This window comes from Culicoides brevitarsis, chromosome 3, assembly GCF_036172545.1.
Source record: "Culicoides brevitarsis isolate CSIRO-B50_1 chromosome 3, AGI_CSIRO_Cbre_v1, whole genome shotgun sequence".
Taxonomy (NCBI): Eukaryota; Metazoa; Arthropoda; class Insecta; order Diptera; family Ceratopogonidae; genus Culicoides; species Culicoides brevitarsis.
The window spans coordinates 9,288,922-9,310,727 of record NC_087087.1 but is presented as its reverse complement, the minus strand read 5'-3'; the positions used below and the strand labels follow the sequence as shown (position 1 = coordinate 9,310,727).

Here is a 21,806-nt window from a genome sequence, read left to right as displayed (position 1 = left end):
TTTTATTTTTTTTTTTAATTTTATTATCCTAATTTTAAATATTTTTTAAATTAATTTAATATTTATTTATTTTTTTATTTATTCAATTTTTTTTTAAATTAATTAATTTAATTTAAATAAATAAATAGAAAAAAAAATTAAATAGAAGAAGATTTAAAGAAATTCAAGAATAAATTTTACATAGCTGCAAAAAATGTAACAATACTCACCATATCAAAAAATTTGTCACAAACCTCATTCATAATAAACTTTTGACTTGAATAAAAATAACTTAAATATGAGACTTAAGCTTAAATAACAATATTAAAAAAAAACTTTAAATTTAACAAATCAATATTTTTCGCTCACTTTTTTGCAAAAAATGAAAATTTTGAATTAATTTTAAAAAAATAGTAAAAAAATGTTAAATACATTTGGGAATAGAATTTTACATAAACAAAAAATATGTTCAAATATTTTACGAAATTCACAAAAATTTTAATAAATTTCAGAAAGTATGTTAAAAATATTTTTTTTATAGATTTTACCAACCTTCTGTAGATTTTTTAAAACCTTGAATTCCCAATTTGTGATTTTCGCTAAACTTTAATGAAAAAGTAAAAATAAAAATTAAATCAAAAATTTTAAAATTTTACCTGTAATTATACTTTTCAAGGCTTCCAAAGGATTCATCATCGTTTAACGGATTTTGCTCTATGGTTACAGGCGTTAGAGCACACCAGAAGGCGCTACTCTCGATCGGAAGTGCACCGATTTTTTCCATGAGACGAATGCAATTGATAAGGACGCCAGCGCCATCAACCGGAAGTACGACAAAAAGCTGAACTAAAAACATTTGAATTAGCAGGAATGGCAATTTTCTAATGGGCAACGACAGGTATGTTATAATAATGCAAACGACTGGTTTCAGTTTGTTTAAATTTTTATTTTCTCAATCTTTTCATCATTTTTTTTGTCATCATTTAATTTTATATAATTGAACAACTTTTATTATTTGATTTATATTTATTTTATATTTTTTTTTTTACTTTTGTAGTAATACATAAATAGACTTTTTTTTATTTTTTTAGTTTAATTAATTAATAATCAATGTATATAATCAATCAGTTGCAATCTTTATTTAGTTTCTTTTTTTTTGTATATTGTTCAGATTATATATACGTTCATCGTACGAGAGCCAGGGACAGGGATGATGATAAGACTTCTTCCATCGTTCCTTTCTTTCTTTCTTTAGTAGTTTAGTTTAGTTTTTAGTTAGTTAGTATTTTTGTGTTTTTTCATGTAGAAGGTGGTTAATATATTTCGAGTAAGTAAATGTTTCTGAATGAATGTTAAGGCTTTGAATGTTGTAAAGAGTGTGCGACATGCAACAAAATTTTAATTAATAATGAAAAATTTCTTGTTTTTTTTTTTGTTTAACATTATTTACAAAAGAATTTTGTGTTTCTTGTTTTTTTTTGTTTGTGTCTTTAAATTAAAAGTAACAAAAATGTTCTTAAAATTATAATTTAAAATGTAAAAATCTGTTGCTGTGTTTTTGTTGCCAGTCCATTTTTTTCATAAACATTCACGTCGCCGGTGACTGTTTAGCGTCTTCCTAAACCGAAATTGTATCGATTTGGTAATCGTTTATCAAATTCCTCGTTTGAGCGTTTTTTACCTAAGCCGAAGTCGTAGGCGCGTGCCCGCTTGCCAAGTCCGAAGCTGTAGGGGCGTGATCTCTTTGGCTCGTACACTGTCGACGGTCGAGGGAAATAATTTTTTTCTATTAAATTTTTATTTTCAGTAAAAAAATTTTTTTTAAGCGTTTCATGCCATGCGACAAAACTTACTTCCTCGAAATGACTCCACGTCGTAATCCGATGGCATTTCGCTGTCAACTAATCGAGCGGTTTCCCAATTACTCAAAAGCTGCTCCGCCAGTTGAAGATCGTCGTCGTAGTCGAAATTCTCCGAACGTTTGCCCAGTCCGAAATTGTAGGCGCTGTAACTAGATTTTATGAATGGAAAAAGAAAAAAAAACGAAAAAACGGGGGAAAAAGAGGGAAGAATTCTATCAACAAAGAAACCTTTTGAGAAAACGACGACGGACTGACAGAAAGGCGAGGAAATGAAAAAAACATTGAAAGCGTCGTTTTGGGTGAAGTTCAGGGATTGCATGAGAGAGGGCGTTGCACACACTGCCAACACACAAAGCAAAGCAAGAGGAGAAAAAGATCAAAAGCGGCACATTCACTTACACAGATCGTTTACGACCTAAACCGAAATCATAATGCGGAATTCTTTTGGTACCCAGTTCTGTAGTTCGTAGAATATACCTTCTTTTTCCTAAGCCAAAGTTGTAGTTTGGCGATCGTCCCGTCAATCTGGTCTGGTGTTGCATGTGATCCGAAACGGCAGATGTCTCGGCAGGCGCGCACACGATGAGCCCCATGTAGCACGAGAGGATAGCAGCAAGAGCATACGCACGCATATTGTCTCTGTTTCTTTGTGTAAGCGGTGGTTGGAAAGTCTTTGGTTGGAAAGAGATGAGGGGAGACAGTGCTGCGAAGAAAAAAAAATAGAAAAGTTTGTAAGTATTTCAAATTTTATAGAAGACCACTTGTCAAAATATTTATTGAAAGACTTCTTGATTGGAAATTTAAAATAAATAAATAAAAGAGTAATCGGAAACCAATTATTAGCAACGAAATAACAGGATATCTGAAGAAATAAAAGGCAACGGAAGACATTCTTTTTCCGTTACTCGAGAAAAGTTTGTTTATTTTTCATCATTTAATAATTTTTTTTATCAGATCCATTGATGTAAAAATATAAATATAAATATAAATATAAATATAAATATAAATATAAATATAAATATAAATATAAATATAAATATAAATATAAATATAAATATAAATATAAATATAAATATAAATATAAATATAAATATAAATATAAATATAAATATAAATATAAATATAAATATAAATATAAATATAAATATAAATATAAATATAAATATAAATATAAATATAAATATAAATATAAATATAAATATAAATATAAATATAAATATAAATATAAATATAAATATAAATATAAATATAAATATAAATATAAATATAAATATAAATATAAATATAAATATAAATAAAATATAAATATAAATATAAATATAAATATAAATATAAATATAAATATAAATATAAATATAAATATAAATATAAATATAAATATAAATATAAATATAAATATAAATATAAATATAAATATAAATATAAATATAAATATAAATATAAATATAAATATAAATATAAATATAAATATAAATATAAATATAAATATAAATATAAATATAAATATAAATATAAATATAAATATAAATATAAATATAAATATAAATATAAATATAAATATAAATATAAATATAAATATAAATATAAATATAAATATAAATATAAATATAAATATAAATATAAATATAAATATAAATATAAATATAAATATAAATATAAATATAAATATAAATATAAATATAAATATAAATATAAATATAAATATAAATATAAATATAAATATAAATATAAATATAAATATAAATATAAATATAAATATAAATATAAATATAAATATAAATATAAATATAATTCATATTTCAATAAATAAATATAAATATAAATATAAATAAAAATAAAAAAAAAAATAAGATAAATGATAAACAAAAAACAATATAAATATCATGTACGTCGTATAAGCGTGTAGGTGAATTAAATATAAATATCAAAATAAAAAACTAGTCGGAAAAATAAAGGATAGTCGAAAAAAAATTTCATCAAAACTTGGGAGATTGAAATATAAATACAAATGGCGATTTTGGAATTGGAGTCTAAATTAATTTAAAGCTGTAGGAGTTAAATTTTAGAATTAAAAGTATTTGTCGGATCGCGTAAATTCGTGATATAAAGATTTGACGTGTTAATTTATTAAATTAAATTTTTAAAATTTAAAAAGACGTTTAAATATAAAATTTAGGCGCCGTGTCACCTTAACACGAAGTTAAAAAAATTCCACAAAACGTGAACTTGGGGACCTGAAACGGAAGAAAAGTGATTTCAGGCGGAGAAAATTTTGTGAACGTCGCAATTTGGAGAGGAAAAAGAAAGATTTTTGTCGTGTCGAAAAAAAATTTTTTTGTTTGTCGTAATTGTCATCTGAAGAGACAAAAATCAACAGTTTTTGGTCGGAAAAAACTGACGTGAAAGCAGACTCAACAGAAGTTCGTGGTCGTCAAACGTTGTCATTAAGCAAGTTGAAGTCGTAGGAGAGGAGAAGCGGGTCTAAAGCAAAATGCCAATTAGGCGACAATACGTCGTAGGTATCTTAAAAATTAAAGAGTGCACGTCGTAATAATGTAATAAGTTATAAGTAATAAAGTCAAGGGTTAGCCAGCCTCCGGAGAGGGGTTACAATATAAATATAAATTTTTTTTTAAATTTAATTAATAATATTAATAATTTAATTTTTTTTAAAATTTTATTTATTTCAAAAAAATAATTATAAAAAAAATATTTTTATTTTAAATTAATTTAAATTATCTTGAATTAATTAAAATTTAATAAATTTTGTTAATTATTAATTGTTTTCTAAGTTTATTTTTATATTATTTTCACCTGTTAAACAAAAAATTAGTAAACAAAAATCTTAAAGTTTTTTTTTAGGTCTTAAAAGGTCATTGTCCTCTTTAAGACAAAATTTTCGCCAACTCAACAAAAACGAATTTCTGTCTAAATTCTGTTTGAAGGAAATTTGCACTGCTGTGATGACAATAGCAAAGAAAACAAACGGAAAAATAAAAAAAAAATTAGAACGACAATCCGTACGTGAGACCGAGACGAGAAGAGATCGAGGAAAATATTTATTTTGTCAGGAATTGCAAACAAAAACAGGTAACAAAAAAACTTTCGTACTTAATTCATATCAAACAAACAAATAGTTCATAACTTATGTATCTCCATAACGAAAAAAAAAATCATCACAAAGAAAAATTTACCAAAAAAAAAGAGGCAGGTTTAATTTGTGATAAACTCGACGTTATGGTTCATTTATCGGTTATCAATAAAAAATGTTCCTCAAAGCATTTTTATTATGGATGACTATCGACTAATAAACGTCAAAAGCATTCGGGTTAACTTTGAAGAGGGACGATGCGATGCACGGGTAAGATAAAACGAGTCATAAAAATTTGATGTTAATCTCCTTAATAGAATTTCGTCGAATTTTGTATGAGATGACGACATTGCATCCAAAGATGAGTAAAAGACACAAGAAATTAGTATGCACAAGAAATTACAAACCGAAACAATTGCCGAGTAATTTTCTTGTTTAGTCTTCGATCAATTGAATCATGTGTGAATTCAGATGAAATAAATACAAAGTAACACCTCATTGACATGTCCATTTGCCGCCCACAGAAGAGAATATACAGAGCAAAATAGAATTGTGAAGAAGAAAAACGAAGAGGAATGTTTCGTTTGAAATATAAATAAACACATACGTTGAACATTTATGGGAAAATTTCTGGCTGAATAAACTTTCGTTTATTTTTTGTGTGTCATGGTTTTTGCTCTGTTTGGAGAAAAATCATATTACCGTCAAAAACGATTAAAATTTAACTGAAATTCGATACTTATTGATATGTAATGGACATTTAGGTAAACAATTTTGTTTTTGGTTACGTTTTATTGTTTTTGGCATATAACTTTAGTTACAATTAATTATTATTGACAAATTTTTATTTTTAGAATAATTCCAAAAATAGCAAAAAAAACTTAGGATTTGATGGACGAAGAAAAACAAAAAATCAAAGGATTTGAGCTCAAGGTAACATTTATAAAAATAACAGAAAATCAGCTTTAAACCACAACCTACGGATTGAAAAGTGAAGAAATTAACCCCTTAAGCTTAAGGGAATAATTTAGCCCTTTATTTTGGAAAAGGTGTTAAAATAAACCTTTAAGGTATTAATTTGCACCCTTAAAGGAGATAATTGAACTTCTTAAGCCTTCAGGGATTTGTTTGAACTCTTATTTAAACAAGCGAGTAAAATAATCCCTTGAGAAGTTCAATTATCTTCTTTAAAGGGTTTAAATTGACCACAAAAAAGGGGCTAAATAATTCTCTAAAGGGGTTAATTTCCTTACTTTTCAATTCGTCGAGTGTTGTATCAGTATTTTTGTAGAGTAGAAATGTAGTAGAAGGAAAGGAAGAATGTTGTTAGTAGTAGTTAGTAAGAAGGATGAAAGTAATGAAGATAGCAAGAAGGTTAGTGGTCATCCGAGTCTCTTCAGAGTGAAGTCGTGAAATAAATATTATGAAGTCCAAAATTACGTGGTTTTATTTTATGAAATTAAATATAAAACAATTTTTGACTCAACTCTTAATATTTTGACATTCGAGATACCAAAGATCAGCTTTAACAAAACCTAAAATTGCTAATTGAACCTTACAAGTGAGAATGAAAGTTGTTAACCGATTTGACCTATTTATTTTGTGGTTTCTCGTTTATGTATTATCGCATCTCTGAACTCTCAAATATACTTTAAACGCTAAATTGGTTCAAACATATTCAATAAATCTCATAACGAATATTCAAGGACACAATAAGCCACAAAAAGACAATTCATCTAACGATTTCAATGAAATTTAGCGGAAGCCATAACAATTGGGCTATAATTATAATATCAAGATTCGATATCCTTCAAGATTCAAGAAGTCATGTTTTCATGGAATTGAAGCATATTTTGACGAAAATATCCAAAACATACCGTTATGATTCATTACAAGAATGAGTAAATTCATTAGAATTTCAAACAATGAAGTAAAAAAATTCAAGCTAAAAGTCACTTTTCATATTAGATACTCAGAAAATTATTTTTCATATCGTCTGACAAAACCTCGACGTTTCTAACACGCAACCTTTAAGTGTTTCAATTGCACAATTGAATTAGGTTCCAAGGAAATGTGATCATTTGATTTGTTGCAAGCAACATGTCAACACACTACAAAATAATTTTCCTCCTCAGTCTCCTTCAGTCGCTAAGAGGTCTCGAAGTACGATCATGCGGATCGGAGCCTTTGCCATTTCAAGTGTCAGTTGATGGTTGCGATGCCGAGCCATGCAAAGTTGTTAACAAGCAAAAGATACATTTTGAGATCGACTTTAAAACACGTAAGTTTATTTTGGAGAATCAAAAAACCAAAACTTGATTTGAAACTTAACTTCAGCTGCTGATACTGAAGCTCTGAAGGCACATGCAGAAGCTTTTTTGGATAACCTTCAACTACCCTATGAGGTCCCGAAGGAAAATCAAAATGCTTGTCAGTTCATAACGAATACTGAATGCCCTTTGAAGGCAGGAGACGAAGTGACTTATGAGCTTAGCTTCACAGTTGATACTCCGATCATTCAGACTCTGGATCTGAAGTTTGAGCTCAAGGATGATCGTAATAGTTCAGTGTTTTGTATTAGAACCAAAGTCTCGATTGTAGAAAGTTAAAATTTCATTCTAAGGTGTTAGAAGAGTAAAAATTCAGTTCAATATAATAGTTTGGTTATTCATGAAGAAAAAAATCATTAAAAATGTTTTCAATCCTCTAATGGTTTCAACAATAGTTCTCGAATTCTTTGTAACAAAACCATATTCAACAGGAAATTACCATTCTAACTTATGCAATGAAACTATAAAAAAATTGAAAATGAATTTCAGGTACTTTCATACTCCTACAGCTTCTGCCACACTGATTGATTTCCCACGCGAGTACCTTCGGAAGCCTTTTAAGTACACATAACACATTTCATTCTCCATGTCTACAACAATTTCGCAGCAAACAAACAAACAGTAAGCGGAAATTTACACTACAACTATAGTCGAGAAGTATCAACAACGAAAGTCTCGAAAAAACGATTTCAAACATGCCAATATCTGTCTGTCGATTGTTGTACACGAACAAGTAAAGTTCATAAAAATATTTTAAACATTCTTAAGCGACACGTGAACACGAGATGACAGAACTTTTTTTTTCGTTGCAAGCGGAATAAGATTCTCCATTGTTGCCGAGAAAAGCACGTCTCGTGTGTGAATCAGAAATTTATCGCATAAGGAGCCAATTTGCATAAAATATGTCACAGCAAATTTTTTAGAGACGAAAAACGAGGAATAAAGAAAGTCGTGTGTGAGGACAGAATTTGATTGAATTTTAATCCTGTAGTGTGCACTTTTTGACATGTGATCTAAATGTAAATCCCGTGGGAGTCAGGAATCTACGTCATCGCCAATAAGCAACAAATGATAATAATGATAATAATAATCTTTCGCCATTTTATTTTACAATTTAAAGTAATTTGTCATTTTAAATTAACGTTGATCATTTTTCAATGCGGTTGTTTATTACGTGTCACGATAAACTACATTTCAACAATGGGATTGCAGTTTGTTATTTGAGGCGCTGTAAGTGGGTAAGTACACATGTACAAGTAATAATAATGGCTCTATTGTTGTGTAGAATGTCGCTGTCATTGTTCGGCTTGCTGTTTTGTGAAAGTACAAAAAAAAAGTGAAGAAGAGAGTGATGATGGTCGGTTAGGCTTACAATGCTAACGATATAATTGTGGAGGATAATGAGACAAGCTATTAATCAATCAAAAAGTGTATTTTTTTGCTACAAAAGGATTTCTAAGCAAAAGGATTAGATAACAGTGGATGTTTTTAAATTAAACAAAGGATTAGGAATCTAAAAAAAAACTTGCATTAAAGAGGAAGTGTTTGGAGGAATATATTTGGGTAAGTAACATAAAATTTTAAACCAAACTATCTCTTAACAGGTCTACCCAATGGGACTTGAAGAATGCGGAAATGTCATTTTAAAGGTTATTTGATGGTTAAAGGTTATAGGCTCTAGTGTATTTGACGACATTACTCTAATGGACCATGTAAGTATCTCAAACTAACCTTGTTAGATAAAGCTTAAAAATCAGTCAACCAATTACGGAAGCAATGAAAACCAAAATATTGATATGGTAAAGGTATGTTGAAAGGAATATAGTTAAATTTTTTCTGCTAATGGAAAATTTAAAAACAACCGAAGAACTTTAAAAAAAACTAACCGCTTTAATCACTTTTTTAATAAGTCATTAACTCCATTAACTAAATTCAAAAACAAAGCTAAACATTTTGTCTAACGAATTTATTAAAATGAGCCTACAAAGAACACCTATTAAAATGCAGCTGAGAAATCGCAACAAAATGGCGGAAAAAAATATTCTGGAAGATGACATAATTGAAATTAATGATGGAAATTCAAACAAAGGAGATGATACTTTCATGGAAGAATTGCTTAGAATTCCAGAACTTTCGAGGAAAAAGAAAATTGCAAAATTTTTTCAATTTGCGAAATGAAAAAAAAACTATTGATGACGTTTAACTCAAAGTTGAATAAAAAGAATGAATGTAATGTCTTCAAAAAGACGAATTCATTTAAACATGTAAAATAAAAAATAAAATAAATAAAAATCAATGTGTCGAATTTCGCCCTAACTACCACAAAAGTTAAAAGTAGGCATCGAGCTGAAAATAACTCTATACCTATTATCTTTTTTTTATCATGAAAAAAAAACACAAGGGCTTTGAAAAAAGTAAATAAAGGGTGATTCTCTGTTTGATGCTTACTTTTAATTTTCACGGTAGTTAAGTTGAAATTCGACACTTTGATTTTTACACAAAATTTTTGACAACTCTATTGAACATGCTTAATTGTCTAAAATCATTAAATCTAAACTGAAGCATCTGAAACCGTTTATTCTTCATACTAATCGTCTCTTAATGTAAAATTTTAACTCAGTTAAAGTTGAAGGAAAATTGAATCCCTGTTAATGTAGTTGAATAATATTTTTTTGAAAACAAACTTTCATAGCCTCCTACAGTGAAAAATAGTTAACCATATAAAAATTAGTTTTTTTCCAATGACCTTGAATTTCATGTTTATGAATCCTCTCAATTATGATGAAAAACTTTAAAAACCAACGAACTTTAAATCAATCCCACAAAGTCCATCTTTAATTAATGAATTTTTCCATTCCCTGTAAAGCAAATATTTTCTCTTCCAGTTGATTAATTTCTGACAATCGCCATCACACAATGTAACAAGGAAACTTTTCAACTTGTTATTTTTCTATAAATCTCTTTTTTTTCTCTCTAAATAAACCACGACAATGCCACAACTAAAAATAGCCTCGAATAAATAAACATTCAAACAATTTAAAAACTTTTGCATGCGCTACTTTTCTCTCACCCAAAGCAAACATCGCAAACATCAACTTTTCCAATAAAATTCGGAAAACTTTCTTGACCAAAGAAACCATTAAATCCGCATGCATGTGGTGCGTTTCTGTTCTACAAACAAGAACTTATTAACAAATAGTCTTTTGTTGCAGTTGCAACTCCCTGGCGAGCCAATGTAAATATGTTTCTTATCGCACAAAGGCACCGCACAATGACCATTTAAATATGAATCATTATTACTTGATGATCCCCCTTTTTATGTCTCTAATGAAGCAAACATAAACCGATATTATATCGTATCGCTGTCGGAGGAAAGGCAATCAAGTGATTATATCGAGACGAGTAAATGAAGCACATAATGTGATCAAACAAGTGATTATCTGTATCTAATCTCCTTTTCTCTACTTCTTATCCGATTTGTATGTGGCTTCTCAATAGGATACGATGACATTGATTTAATCCTGTCTTGACTTCCGAACTATTTCATATTGAAAGGAACTGTCATCATGTCATCCTTTTATGTCTTTTATTGTGTTTACCTATGACTTATAATAGTTACAAAATCCATTGATTTCTAAAGACCTAAAGAAGTCCATTGTTCGGAAGAACTTCTAAAAACGATACGATAAAAAATTGTAAATCATACAAGATGCGAATTTTCACACGCTTTTTTTTCTGCGTAAACAAGTGTACCCAGTGTGAAGTGATCAGATAAAAAAAAGTTGCTCGTCATGAAAAATCCAGCGACATTCAATAACCAATTTCGATGATGTCGTTGATTTATTTCCATCGTTATTTATTACCTTCCCAATATACAAAAAAAAAATTGTTTGAAAAAATGTTGATTGTCGCTTTTTTGCACCTGATGATAAAGATTAATGACACAAAATTGGTAGTACATTAAAAAATCTCATCGTTCACGACCCAAATAATTTCTCAAACAAATTATGACTTCCTTTTCAAAGAGTTGTATCGGAAAACGTGGGAGTCGCATTTCTTTAATTAACTCAAAAGTTAATTTTTATTTCTGGTAAGTAACTTTACAAAGTTTAATTTACTTTTTTTTCGTATTAATAGACCGACACGTTGCTGCACACTGTTGCATGCCATGCCGTGAATCGTAAAATAAGCACGTGTTTAACGACTGGAGCTTGATTTATCGTTGCTACACGAGTGTTGAGAGTAAAATCCCGACGAGAATTGAGCGGGAGATGATTATGATTGCAACACACATTTTCATATTTCAAGTATCAATAACAAACAAAGCCGAGGAGAAAAAGAATTTATTCAGCAATAAAATAAATATAACAGAAAAATAGCCTGGCAGATAATATTCGAGTGAAGTAGCAGATAAAATGAAACAAATTTAACAGCACGTCAACATGTGACAGACTGTTTTGTCATGCAAAGTGTGTGTGTGTGGGATGAGGACACGTTTGGCGACTTTTGGCATGGCATGTTCTCACAAACTAACGGCTTGAGTAAGTTTTATGACCTGGTTGTTATAATTTCAGATTTTTTCTTTAAAAAAAACGAATTTGAGATTTTTAGGAGTCCAAACTGAACCAAGTTGACTATATAGAAGGATCATCCAAAAAGTTGAAGCTTAGGTAAGTATTTGGCAAAGAATCTCTTATAGGTTGAAGCTGAAGCCCCAAATGAAAATTAGTTTTTATGTAGCCAAGGGTTTTAAACTTGTTGTTGCAATAAATAAATAAAAAGTAGACTATTGTATTGAGAGGCAGATATGCAAATTTGGAGACCATGTTGAATGACACAGACTTACTTGATGTGAAGCAAAGAGTTTACTTTAACGCGTTTTCAGCTTCCTGAATATTTTATTGATATAATGACCATATTGGGCCAATCACAAACCTTCGAGCTTCGAAACTGAATTGCCAAATTACTTTACAACTGGAGCACAGAACTCATTTTATTACAAAGGATTAAACGAATACAACAAAATGAAACGAGTAGTAACACTATCGACTGCCTTCAGAAAGAATTATTTAAAATAATTGAATTAATTAAAAATAATTATTCGTCGCATTGAAGTCATATCAAGTTGATTGGTTAACCTCAGCTGTTCAAAATGAACCCACAAAAAAGTTTTTAATTATTGCGAACATGAGCTTTAAAGTCAAGGAGTTTCAAAGCCTGATTTTGTAATTTTATCCCTTGTATGCTCTTTCCTATCCCGTTTCTGTTTCAAAATTTTTCCATCTTTTCTTAAAAAGAACCCTCGTCATAATTTCCTCTTGTTTCGTATTTTTCCATTAATTTTTACATAAATATTTATGACGTTGCAGATTCGCACTGTGACAACAAATTAATGAGATAATTACAAGAAATTTTTTTTTTCACAATTTTATTTAAGTGTGGATTCATCTGCGGCGACAATAAATTACGTGTTATTATCCAATCATTGACCTGCTGGTCATTTCAGATTTTTTTGTTTTCAATTTTTCCACTTAATGATTCAAAAGATTTTCTGTCGTCGTGGGTTACCGCATCATTACCGAATAACTTTTTTATTTTTGCGTAAATTTAATTATCGTTATTTTCCTTTTCCGGTTATCATTAAAAGGAGAAAAAACGTGACATGAAGAATTTTTATTGTTCAAAAAAAAAATGAGATTTTAAGGGTTAGACACTGTGGCGACATAAAAATTAGCGGAAGTGTGTGGGATGTTCCTTTTTCTTTTATCAAGTAACAAAATTACAAATCATCATATTAATCATTTCGCATAATTTTCTTTCGTTCTTCGGAAATGACAATTGAGTTCGTGATGCTGCCAGCATTCGTTTGACTTACAAATTTTCCGTCTGATAATAAATAATGAAATTCATTATGGCAAAGTTACCGTACAAAACAGTTTTTCGCATAAATTTTCTTCATATATATTTTTTTTTTGGTCAAGGACTTTTCTTAAATAATTTTTTTTTTGCTCATAATTTTCTCGTATTTAAATATTTCGCTTTTGTTTGCATTCCGTGAATTTTTCTTCTTTTGTTCTCCCCTGTCGCTCATTAATTTTTTTTTTTGCAATAAAATCTTAAAATTATTTAAAAAATTATGAAAACTGAGATTCAACAATAATTTTCTTCTAATAAAATCTAATAAAAATGTTTACGAGACAAAAACTGAAGGAAAGATCGTAAAATTAATGAAATGTACGTAAAATAGTGAGATTTATGTCTCTTTTCTAGCACTCTCATTCTCATGTGAACATCTTATTTGCGGCTTTTTTTGATGAAATATGACTTGCTCACGAGTTTTGTATGAATTCAGGATTCAGTGAGTTAGTTACTAATATGACACAAAATTACATTCTTTGCGTTCGTTGCTAAATAAAGATAAATGATGATTATCCTTGCATTTTGTCCTTCTATCTATGGAAAGATATAAACGATGTGTGTAGGAAAAAGTGACTTGTATATTCGATTGTGGCTACAAAAAAAGACCTTTTCTGCCTTTGAACAGAAAGTTTGTGTCAAAAATGTTCAAGTTTTGTATTAAGAAGCAATTTTTGAGCCTTTGAATGGGTTTTTTGTTTGTGAAATTTATTAAAAATTTGTAATGTTTGACTGGATAATTTTATAAAATATTTTTAAAATTAAATTTTTTGACAGCTGAATGACAAAAAAAAATTATTTAATTTTCGTTTGTCATTTTTTGTCAGATTAAATCAAAATTTTATGATTTTATGAAAAATTCATTTAAATGTCATTTTGTGTTAAAAAAAAATTCATACTTTTGTGATTTCTTAATATTTTCTGAGGATTTAAGCATCTCAGGAATTCAAAGAATTGGAAAATCTTTTAATGTTGAATGAATGAAAAATTTCTTGAATTCATTTTATTTTTATTAAAATTTGTTTTTTTCTAACCTTTTTGTTTTGAAAAAAAAAATTAAGAGAAAGAGTTTAATTTTTTTATAACATTTTTTACCATTTTTTAAATTAATATATTTTTTAAATAATTTTATTTTTTTTAATTATTTTTATTATAATTTTTTTTGCTTTTAATTTAATATTTTTTTCAATTTTTTTTTATTATAGTAAAAATTTTAAATTTTGATTTAATTTTTAATTAATTTAACTGAATATTTTTTAAAATTAATATAAATTAATAATATAACATTTAATAAAATAATTAAAAATAATTTTTTTTAATTAAAATTAAAAAATTTAATTAAATTCAAATAAATGTTTCATGTAAAAAATATTTTTAAAATATTTTATATAATTTATTTTTATAATTTATTTATTTTTTTTTATTTTGAGTGAAAAAAAAATTCTATACCTAATAGAAATAATTTTTTATAATTTTTTTTAAAAATTAAAAATAGAAAAAAAAATCAAATTCACCCAAAATCCTTGAAATTTTTCCCGCAAACCCGCAATTAACAATAAAACCCATTTTTGATAAGTAACTTATTTATCTTTGCATGAGAGATAATATTTCATGCCGTGTCAACGTGGGCTACAAAAAGTACCTTAATTTATAGTTTTCCCATATCGCAACGTTGTTGTTGGTTACGTATTAAGTACCCTTGTAATAATCCACAAAAATGTCAAGTATTTTGTTGTTTTCGTTCGTTTTTACTCATCTTTAGCCCACATAACATGACAGAACTCCCATCTTTGTTATTAGCTCATTAAACAATTTACATAAAAATTTGTTGTTGAAGCAAGAGTTGGGATGACATTAATTAAATATATATCATGAAAACACTGACCGTCTCCATTATTTTTTCTCAGACTTGTCATTTACATGAATTAATTTTAATTTACCGAGAAAGGTGAAAAAAAAATAAAAAGAAAATCTTCCTGTTGTTTTTCCACTCAATTTATCAAAAATTCATTATTTTTCTTTTCTACTTTTTTCTCTTCGAAAAAAAAATTATCAAAGGGAAGAGAAGAAGAAAAAAATCATTGAAGGCTAATTTCAACCCAAAATTGAGTTCATCAGTGCATAAAAAGTCATCGTCCCTCAAATCTGTGTCATTTTTTATGCGAATCCGTCACTCCCTTATCTCCTTAATTAAATCAAGTGAGTAGAAATGTGTCTCAATAAATATTCTAATATCCATAAAAAACAGGAGATATGTTGCTTTTGCTCATAGTAAATCTTGGACGAAGCAACAAGAACGAAGAAAAAAGATGAAAAATGTAAATAATTATCTCTCTCGTCCCCCTACTTTGCTACTCAGTGAGCGATGTGCCAGAAAAACGACAAACAAATTACTAAATTACACAACAATTAAAATGAATTGTCCTTAAATTGTTATTTGTGGGACACTTTCATGGCACAACAAAGAAAGCAATGTCGACGACGGCAAAAAGAGAGAGGGAAATGAAGCAATTACTGACGAGTAAATAAAAACACAAAAAAAAACACACATTCCAGTCTGTAACAGACTCTCTGACGGCAAATGTGGGAAACCAGACTGATGACCGCATCGCGTTGCCCTGTGTCGTCCTTTTTTTGATTTTGACATGCAGTTTTTCTCATCAATCTGGAAAAATCTTAACAAAGTAAATAAATAAAAAAAAATGATGATAATTGTTCGTGACATGGGGCGTTTATAAAAACAAAGCGCGTTCAACTTTTTTATTATTAATTTTTTTTTCTTCAATTTGTTTTTTTTGCAAAGACTTGAATTTCACCGAAGGTCATAACGTGTTAAAATTTTTATAAAAAAAAATGAAAATCCATGCTTAGAGCGAAATTTATTCATTCAAAAAATATTAAAAAAATAATTTTAAAATGGATTTTAAAAGTTAAATATGTTTAAGCTGCAAGGCAATCATAGCAATTAACTTTTGGTCAATATTTGATTGATTTTTTTCTGTTATTTTATGTGATAGTATTAAACTATAAAAGTGAAAAAATGATGAAAATTAATTGATATCGTGATTTAATTTGATGGAAATATTGTCAGAAGTTCAAGTTGAAAAAAAAAAATCAGAAGCCCAAAAAAATATGTGACTTCGACTACAAAAAAAAAATATTCGAGGAAAATACATGAGACATGTAAACAAAATTTAATCAGGTAAGGCTTTAAAATTATATTCTAGAGAAAAAAATTTAAAAGTAAAAAAATTATTCGTTGCAAGAATTTTTTTAAACAAATGAAAATTTTTATTTTCGATTTAAAAAAAAAATCTACTAAAAATTAAAAATATACTAAGTTAAATAATTTTTATTATAAAATTTAATTTAAATAAATTTAAAAAATAATTAAAACAAATAAATTTAAATAAAATATTTAAATATTTTCAAAAAAATAAATTAAATGATGAATTTGTGAAAAAAATAAACAAAAAAAATATTCTTTAAAAAAAATAAAATAAATTATATTCAACAAGGTGAAATAGTTAATATTAAAAAAAATAATTTAAAATATTATTTTTTTTTTTTTATTAAAAAAATTTAATAAATAATTTCTAATTTTATTTAAAAAAAATAATAAATAGTTTTTAATTTGAACAAAAAAATATAATAATTTCTATTTTTTTTTTTTCAATTATTAATTATTTATTAAATTAAATGAAATTAATTAAATTTTTATTATTTTTAATTGAAATTTCAGGTATAAATTATTTTTAATATTTTCCATATTTTTTTCTTTTTAAATTATGATTTTTTATTTTTAAAAATAATTTAATAGAAAAATAAATTATTTGATATTTTATTTATTTTTTTTATTTTATTAAATTATTAAATATTATTTAAAATTTTTTATTTAAAATATTAATTTAAAGAAAAATAAATTCTTTATCAAAACTTTAAAAAAAAATTCGACAACATTTTATATATTTTTTAAATATTTTATTTCTTAAAGAATTTTTCAAAAGCTCTTCCAACGAAATTTAATATTTATTTTAAATTTATTTTTTTCTTTTATAGTAATTTAAACTTGAGTCAAAAGAATATTGAAGTTCATCAATACACGTGCTGTTTAGAAATAGACGAGAAATAACATTTTTACTAAGCAAAAACAGAAACATTGTTGCTAAAAGAAATATTTTCACAAAAGAAAACTAAGAGAAAAGTGTAAAAAAAAGTTTTCGATGTTATTCAATGCCAGCGGTGATTGTCAGGTTGTTTGAATAACCAGAATAATAAAACATTAAAATAAGCACTTTAAATAAATATACAAATAAAGTTAGAAAAAAGTTAGTTTCTTACAGTGCGATGAGTTTGAGTTAATGACAAGCTCAAGAAAAAAAAATGAAAGGTTTTGATGAAAATTGTAGTAATTTCGGTTGAATTAGGATTATTTATTCTTCAAAAGGAATCAACGGGAGTCCTTTCAAAAAATCTTGAATTGACTAATTTTTGGTAAGTCAAATACACAAATTCATCTTTTGTCGGATAAAAATCAAAAAAATATTTCCTGAAAAGGAATTTTCTTGTTTTTTGACCATTTTTGGTCCGATAAAAGTTCAAGAGTTCATCAAAATCACATTTATTCGAGGTTTCCTTTTTGGTTGTCAAATAAATTTGTTTAGGTTTCGTCCATAAATTACTAATGTAGGTCGCCTTTCCTAAAATTAGTAGCAATTGCATACATTGTTTTACTTCACACCGCATTCCAAACACAAAAAATGGATGAATAAATAAAGGAAAAATATTTTTTCGGATTTTATTTGCTTTTTTCCCGCGAGAATGACCTTTTTGTCGCTAAACATTATTTTATGAACTCACAAGAGGGAGATGCAGATTTTCTTATTTATTTTCTTTTATTGGATTTATGAAGTGTAATAGAAATAGTTTTCATAGCAACTTTTTTTTTTATTGCTGAGGCAGTTTCATGTCGCGACAAATTCCCAACATAAGTCAAGAATGCAGTAAAAAATTATTTAGAGAAATATTTCTTGACTAGACTAAGTGTCGCGATGAGTTTTTATCATGACACGAGGTTTCAAGATCAATTTAATTTTTTATTCTAAGATTTCTTTTAAAGAACATTGAACTTAAAATAAATTTTTCATTTTTCATAAAAAAATAGCTAAAATTTTTTTTTGTCTTTCAGTAAGTTTGTTTCTGTTTCAAATAATTTTAATTGAAAATTATAAAAAAAAATTAATTTAAAATAAAAAAATTTTTTTTAAATTAATTAAAAATTTATTTTTTTTTTACTTTTTTTTTCAAATTTAATAAAAAAAAACATTTAAAAAAAATTAAATCAATTTTACATTAAAAATATTTTTTTTACAAATTAAAAAAATTTATTAAAACATTAAATAAAAATTATTTAAAAAAATAAAATCAATTTAACATTAAAATATTTTTTTTATAAATTAAAAAATATAATAAAAAATTATTTAAAAAAAAAATTAAAAATCATGTTTTAAAAATTAAAAAAAAACATTAATTTATTAATAATTTAAAAAATAAATAAAATATATTATTTAATTTTAATTTACAACGTTCGATTTGTTAAAATATTTAATTTATAATTTTATTTTATAAAAATTATAATTTTTAAAAAATAAATTATTTAAATAAAATTATTTTAAATTAAATATTTTATATTCTCAAATTTATTAAAATTATAAAAAATTAAACAATTAATAAAAATATTTTTTGTTTCGTAAATTATTTTTTTTTAATATTTTTAGCTAAACAGCTTTTCTGTCGTTAAAAAGATTAATTTTAATCATCATTTAAATATCTCGCGAAAAAAAAAACTTTTTAATCTCTTCTTGTAAAATTGTTTACTGTTTGTCAATTTCTTGTAAATTGAATGCTAATTAATGTTTAATATTTTTTTTGCCAAAAAATTTTCACTTTACAAAATTTTGCCACACTTCCTCGGTAAATATTTGCTTCTCAAAATGTAAAACAAATTTCTTTTGCACAATTGAATTTTTGCAAAAAAAAAAATAATTTTATTTTATTCCTTTTACGAAAATTTTCCTATTTTATTCGTATAAAAGGAACATCTTTGTTCGTATCACTTACAATTGAAACAAAATAAGCTCGTAAGCTCTTTCCCCCTTTTTCATTTTTTTTTTGCAGAAAGAATATTTTATTTATTCTTATCTTTTTATCTTGTTTTGTATCTATTTACAAAAGAAATGAAAACAAATCAACCGATTCGATGCCAATATAACTTTGTCTATCACTAAAAAACTAGACCAGAGCAATGCTTTGAACTATTGCAAAAAAAATTCTGAATAAAAAAAATTCTCGTCAGTAATTATAACTTCCATCTAGTTCAAGCACAAATTTTCAACTCTCGTCAAAAAAAATGAAATATTTGTTGAACTCTTTAAATGTTACAAAAGAATATTTGCAAACAAGTTTTTTTTTATTTTTGTTTTAAATTCAGGAATTTTAGTATTTTCCTTCGTAAAACAAAATTTTATTGCTGCGTCAAATATTTTTCAATTTTGCAGTAAAAGGGGCAACAATTTAGTCCTTTTTTGTACAATTCATTTGGTTTGTGATCGAAATTCGTTTCGTGTTGACAAATTAAACCCATCAACGAGAAATGGGTTCCTGGCGGAAAAATTTTCTCGCAGACCACAATTCCCTTATGTAGCGTGTCTTTCGTCACATGTCATCCTTTTTTATTGTTTTTTTTTTATTTTATTATTATTTTTTTTTTTAAATAAATAAGGAACAAATGTAGCGAAAAATGTGGTTTGTAATTGGACCCAATGGATCAGGCATGTGTGAATTTGTGGTTTCACAATATTTTGACAAATGGTTTTTTTATTGGTTTTATTAATTTATTTTTTTTTTAATTTTAATATTTTTTTTTATTAATAAAAATAATTTTTTACTCACGTTTTTTTTATTTTTAAATTTTTTAAAGCGAAATTTCACTCTGAAAATTAAATAAAAATTATTTTTTAATTTTTTTTAATGTTTTAAATTTTTTTTTCACTTTTTTAATTTTTTTAAATTATTTTTTCACTAAAATTTAATTATTTTTTAAAAAATATTTTTTTTCATACCTCACTTTTTAAAATATTATTTTTTTAATATTTCTAAAATATTAATAATTTTTATTTTTTTCCTTTTTTTATTTTTAGTTGTTGATTAGCCAACCGTTAGTTCACGTTTAAGCAAGACTCGACAATGAGTGGCTCTTTTATATACGTTCCAACGCAAAATTTACAACACACTGGCAAAAAATTTTCATTCACTCGTCATGCACAGCATTCAGTAGCAGCAAGCAGCATCAAGGAGCAACGTACAGAAAACGTGGCGCGAACAGTAAACCACCACTTTATTTGATTTGGATGGAAAACTGTTGAATATGCGATGATGAACATTCTGAAGAAGACGAAGAAGAAGCGAAAAAAAAGTATCTTTTGCCAACTACTTGTTGTTCTTCGAGCGAAAGCGGAGAACAGACGTTGACGCAGTCGCACAAAAGCCCAAAATGAATAAAAACTTGAGGTGTTCACGCGAAGGCAACAAAAAAGTGTTCGTTGTTTGTTTATTTTTTGCGTTAATTTTTTCCATTTTTCGCGTTAAATAATAATTTTCTTACATAAGTGCATAAAAATCATCAATAAAGCTTCAAAGGAACAAAAATAAATATTCGAGATATTTTTAATTGCTTTTATTGTTTAAAAAAGCAATAAAAAGGTTTCTTTTAGACACAAAAAAAAACACGCGTTAAATTAAATATTTTTTTTCATGGAATATCACGCACTTTTGCCGCTTTATCTCTGTTAATCATCACGATAAAAGCTTTGCCAGCGGAAAAAAATTATTTTTTCCCGTCATAAATCAACTTTTTTTTTCGGGCAACATTTTCATATACAAGATAATTGTATTTTGATATCCATCCGTCTAAGGAACGAACGCAAAAGCCAATTACGTAACTAATTAATTTATCACGAAGACGCCTGCATCTTGCTCTAAGTTAATAAACACTTTGTTATGTGATTATCAAATACAAACTAATCCCGTTAAGATTGGGTTCTTTTGTCGCCTTTTTGCTGTCTAAGAATAGAATTTTTGTATCTGGGAGTCGTTAACATCATGAGAAGTGAGAACTCGTGTTATCCATGATGTAAGAAGGAGAACAAAGCAATGCGTTTTTAATCTCGTTATTTGTGTAGTTTTTCGACAGTGATTGGATTACGTGGGTTTTTACGTCATCAACGATATAAATTCGATACTTAAATCTGATATGAGGTCGTAGTTGACGTCGTTGCACGAAATTTTCCGTTAGAGAGGTTTTTGAGGATGCAAGTTTTTTTTCAGGTTAAATTAAAAAAAATTAACAAAAAATTTAAAAAAATCTATTTCGTAAAAAAAAATTAAAAAACAAGAATTTTTTTCTATTAAAAAATTTTAATTAATAAAATTTAACAAAAAAATATTTTTTTAAATTTAATTTTTAAATGTACCTACAAAATATGTATGCTGTGATTTATGATAGTGAAAAAAAATTATAAAAAAATATTTTTAATAAAATTTAATTTTTTATTTTTTATTTTTTTAAAT

General features: G+C 26.4%; 2 protein-coding genes across 8 annotated transcripts; one reads left to right on the top strand and one right to left on the bottom strand.

The window, feature by feature from the left end:
- Positions 1–980: 980 nt before the first annotated feature.
- On the bottom strand, positions 981–20,395 carry LOC134834758 (helicostatins). Of its 7 annotated transcripts, none has more exons than XM_063849527.1 (6): positions 20,300–20,395; positions 20,130–20,169; positions 2,241–2,544; positions 1,833–1,990; positions 1,661–1,765; positions 981–1,597 (listed from the first exon to the last, which is right to left on the bottom strand). In XM_063849527.1, exons 3-6 carry the CDS (start codon positions 2,471–2,473, stop codon positions 1,587–1,589), a joined length of 507 nt encoding a protein of 168 aa, XP_063705597.1. In that variant the 5' UTR covers positions 2,474–2,544; positions 20,130–20,169; positions 20,300–20,395; the 3' UTR covers positions 981–1,586. The 7 variants fall into 7 exon arrangements, with proteins under 7 accessions (XP_063705597.1, XP_063705601.1, XP_063705596.1 ...); XM_063849531.1 differs by having other exon boundaries at positions 1,661–1,735; XM_063849526.1 differs by having other exon boundaries at positions 981–1,735.
- On the top strand, positions 7,033–7,541 carry LOC134835169 (NPC intracellular cholesterol transporter 2-like). Its single transcript, XM_063850040.1, has 2 exons — positions 7,033–7,213; positions 7,270–7,541. The coding sequence occupies exons 1-2, from the start codon at positions 7,033–7,035 to the stop codon at positions 7,539–7,541; spliced, it is 453 nt and encodes a 150-aa protein (XP_063706110.1).
- Positions 20,396–21,806: the final 1,411 nt, after the last annotated feature.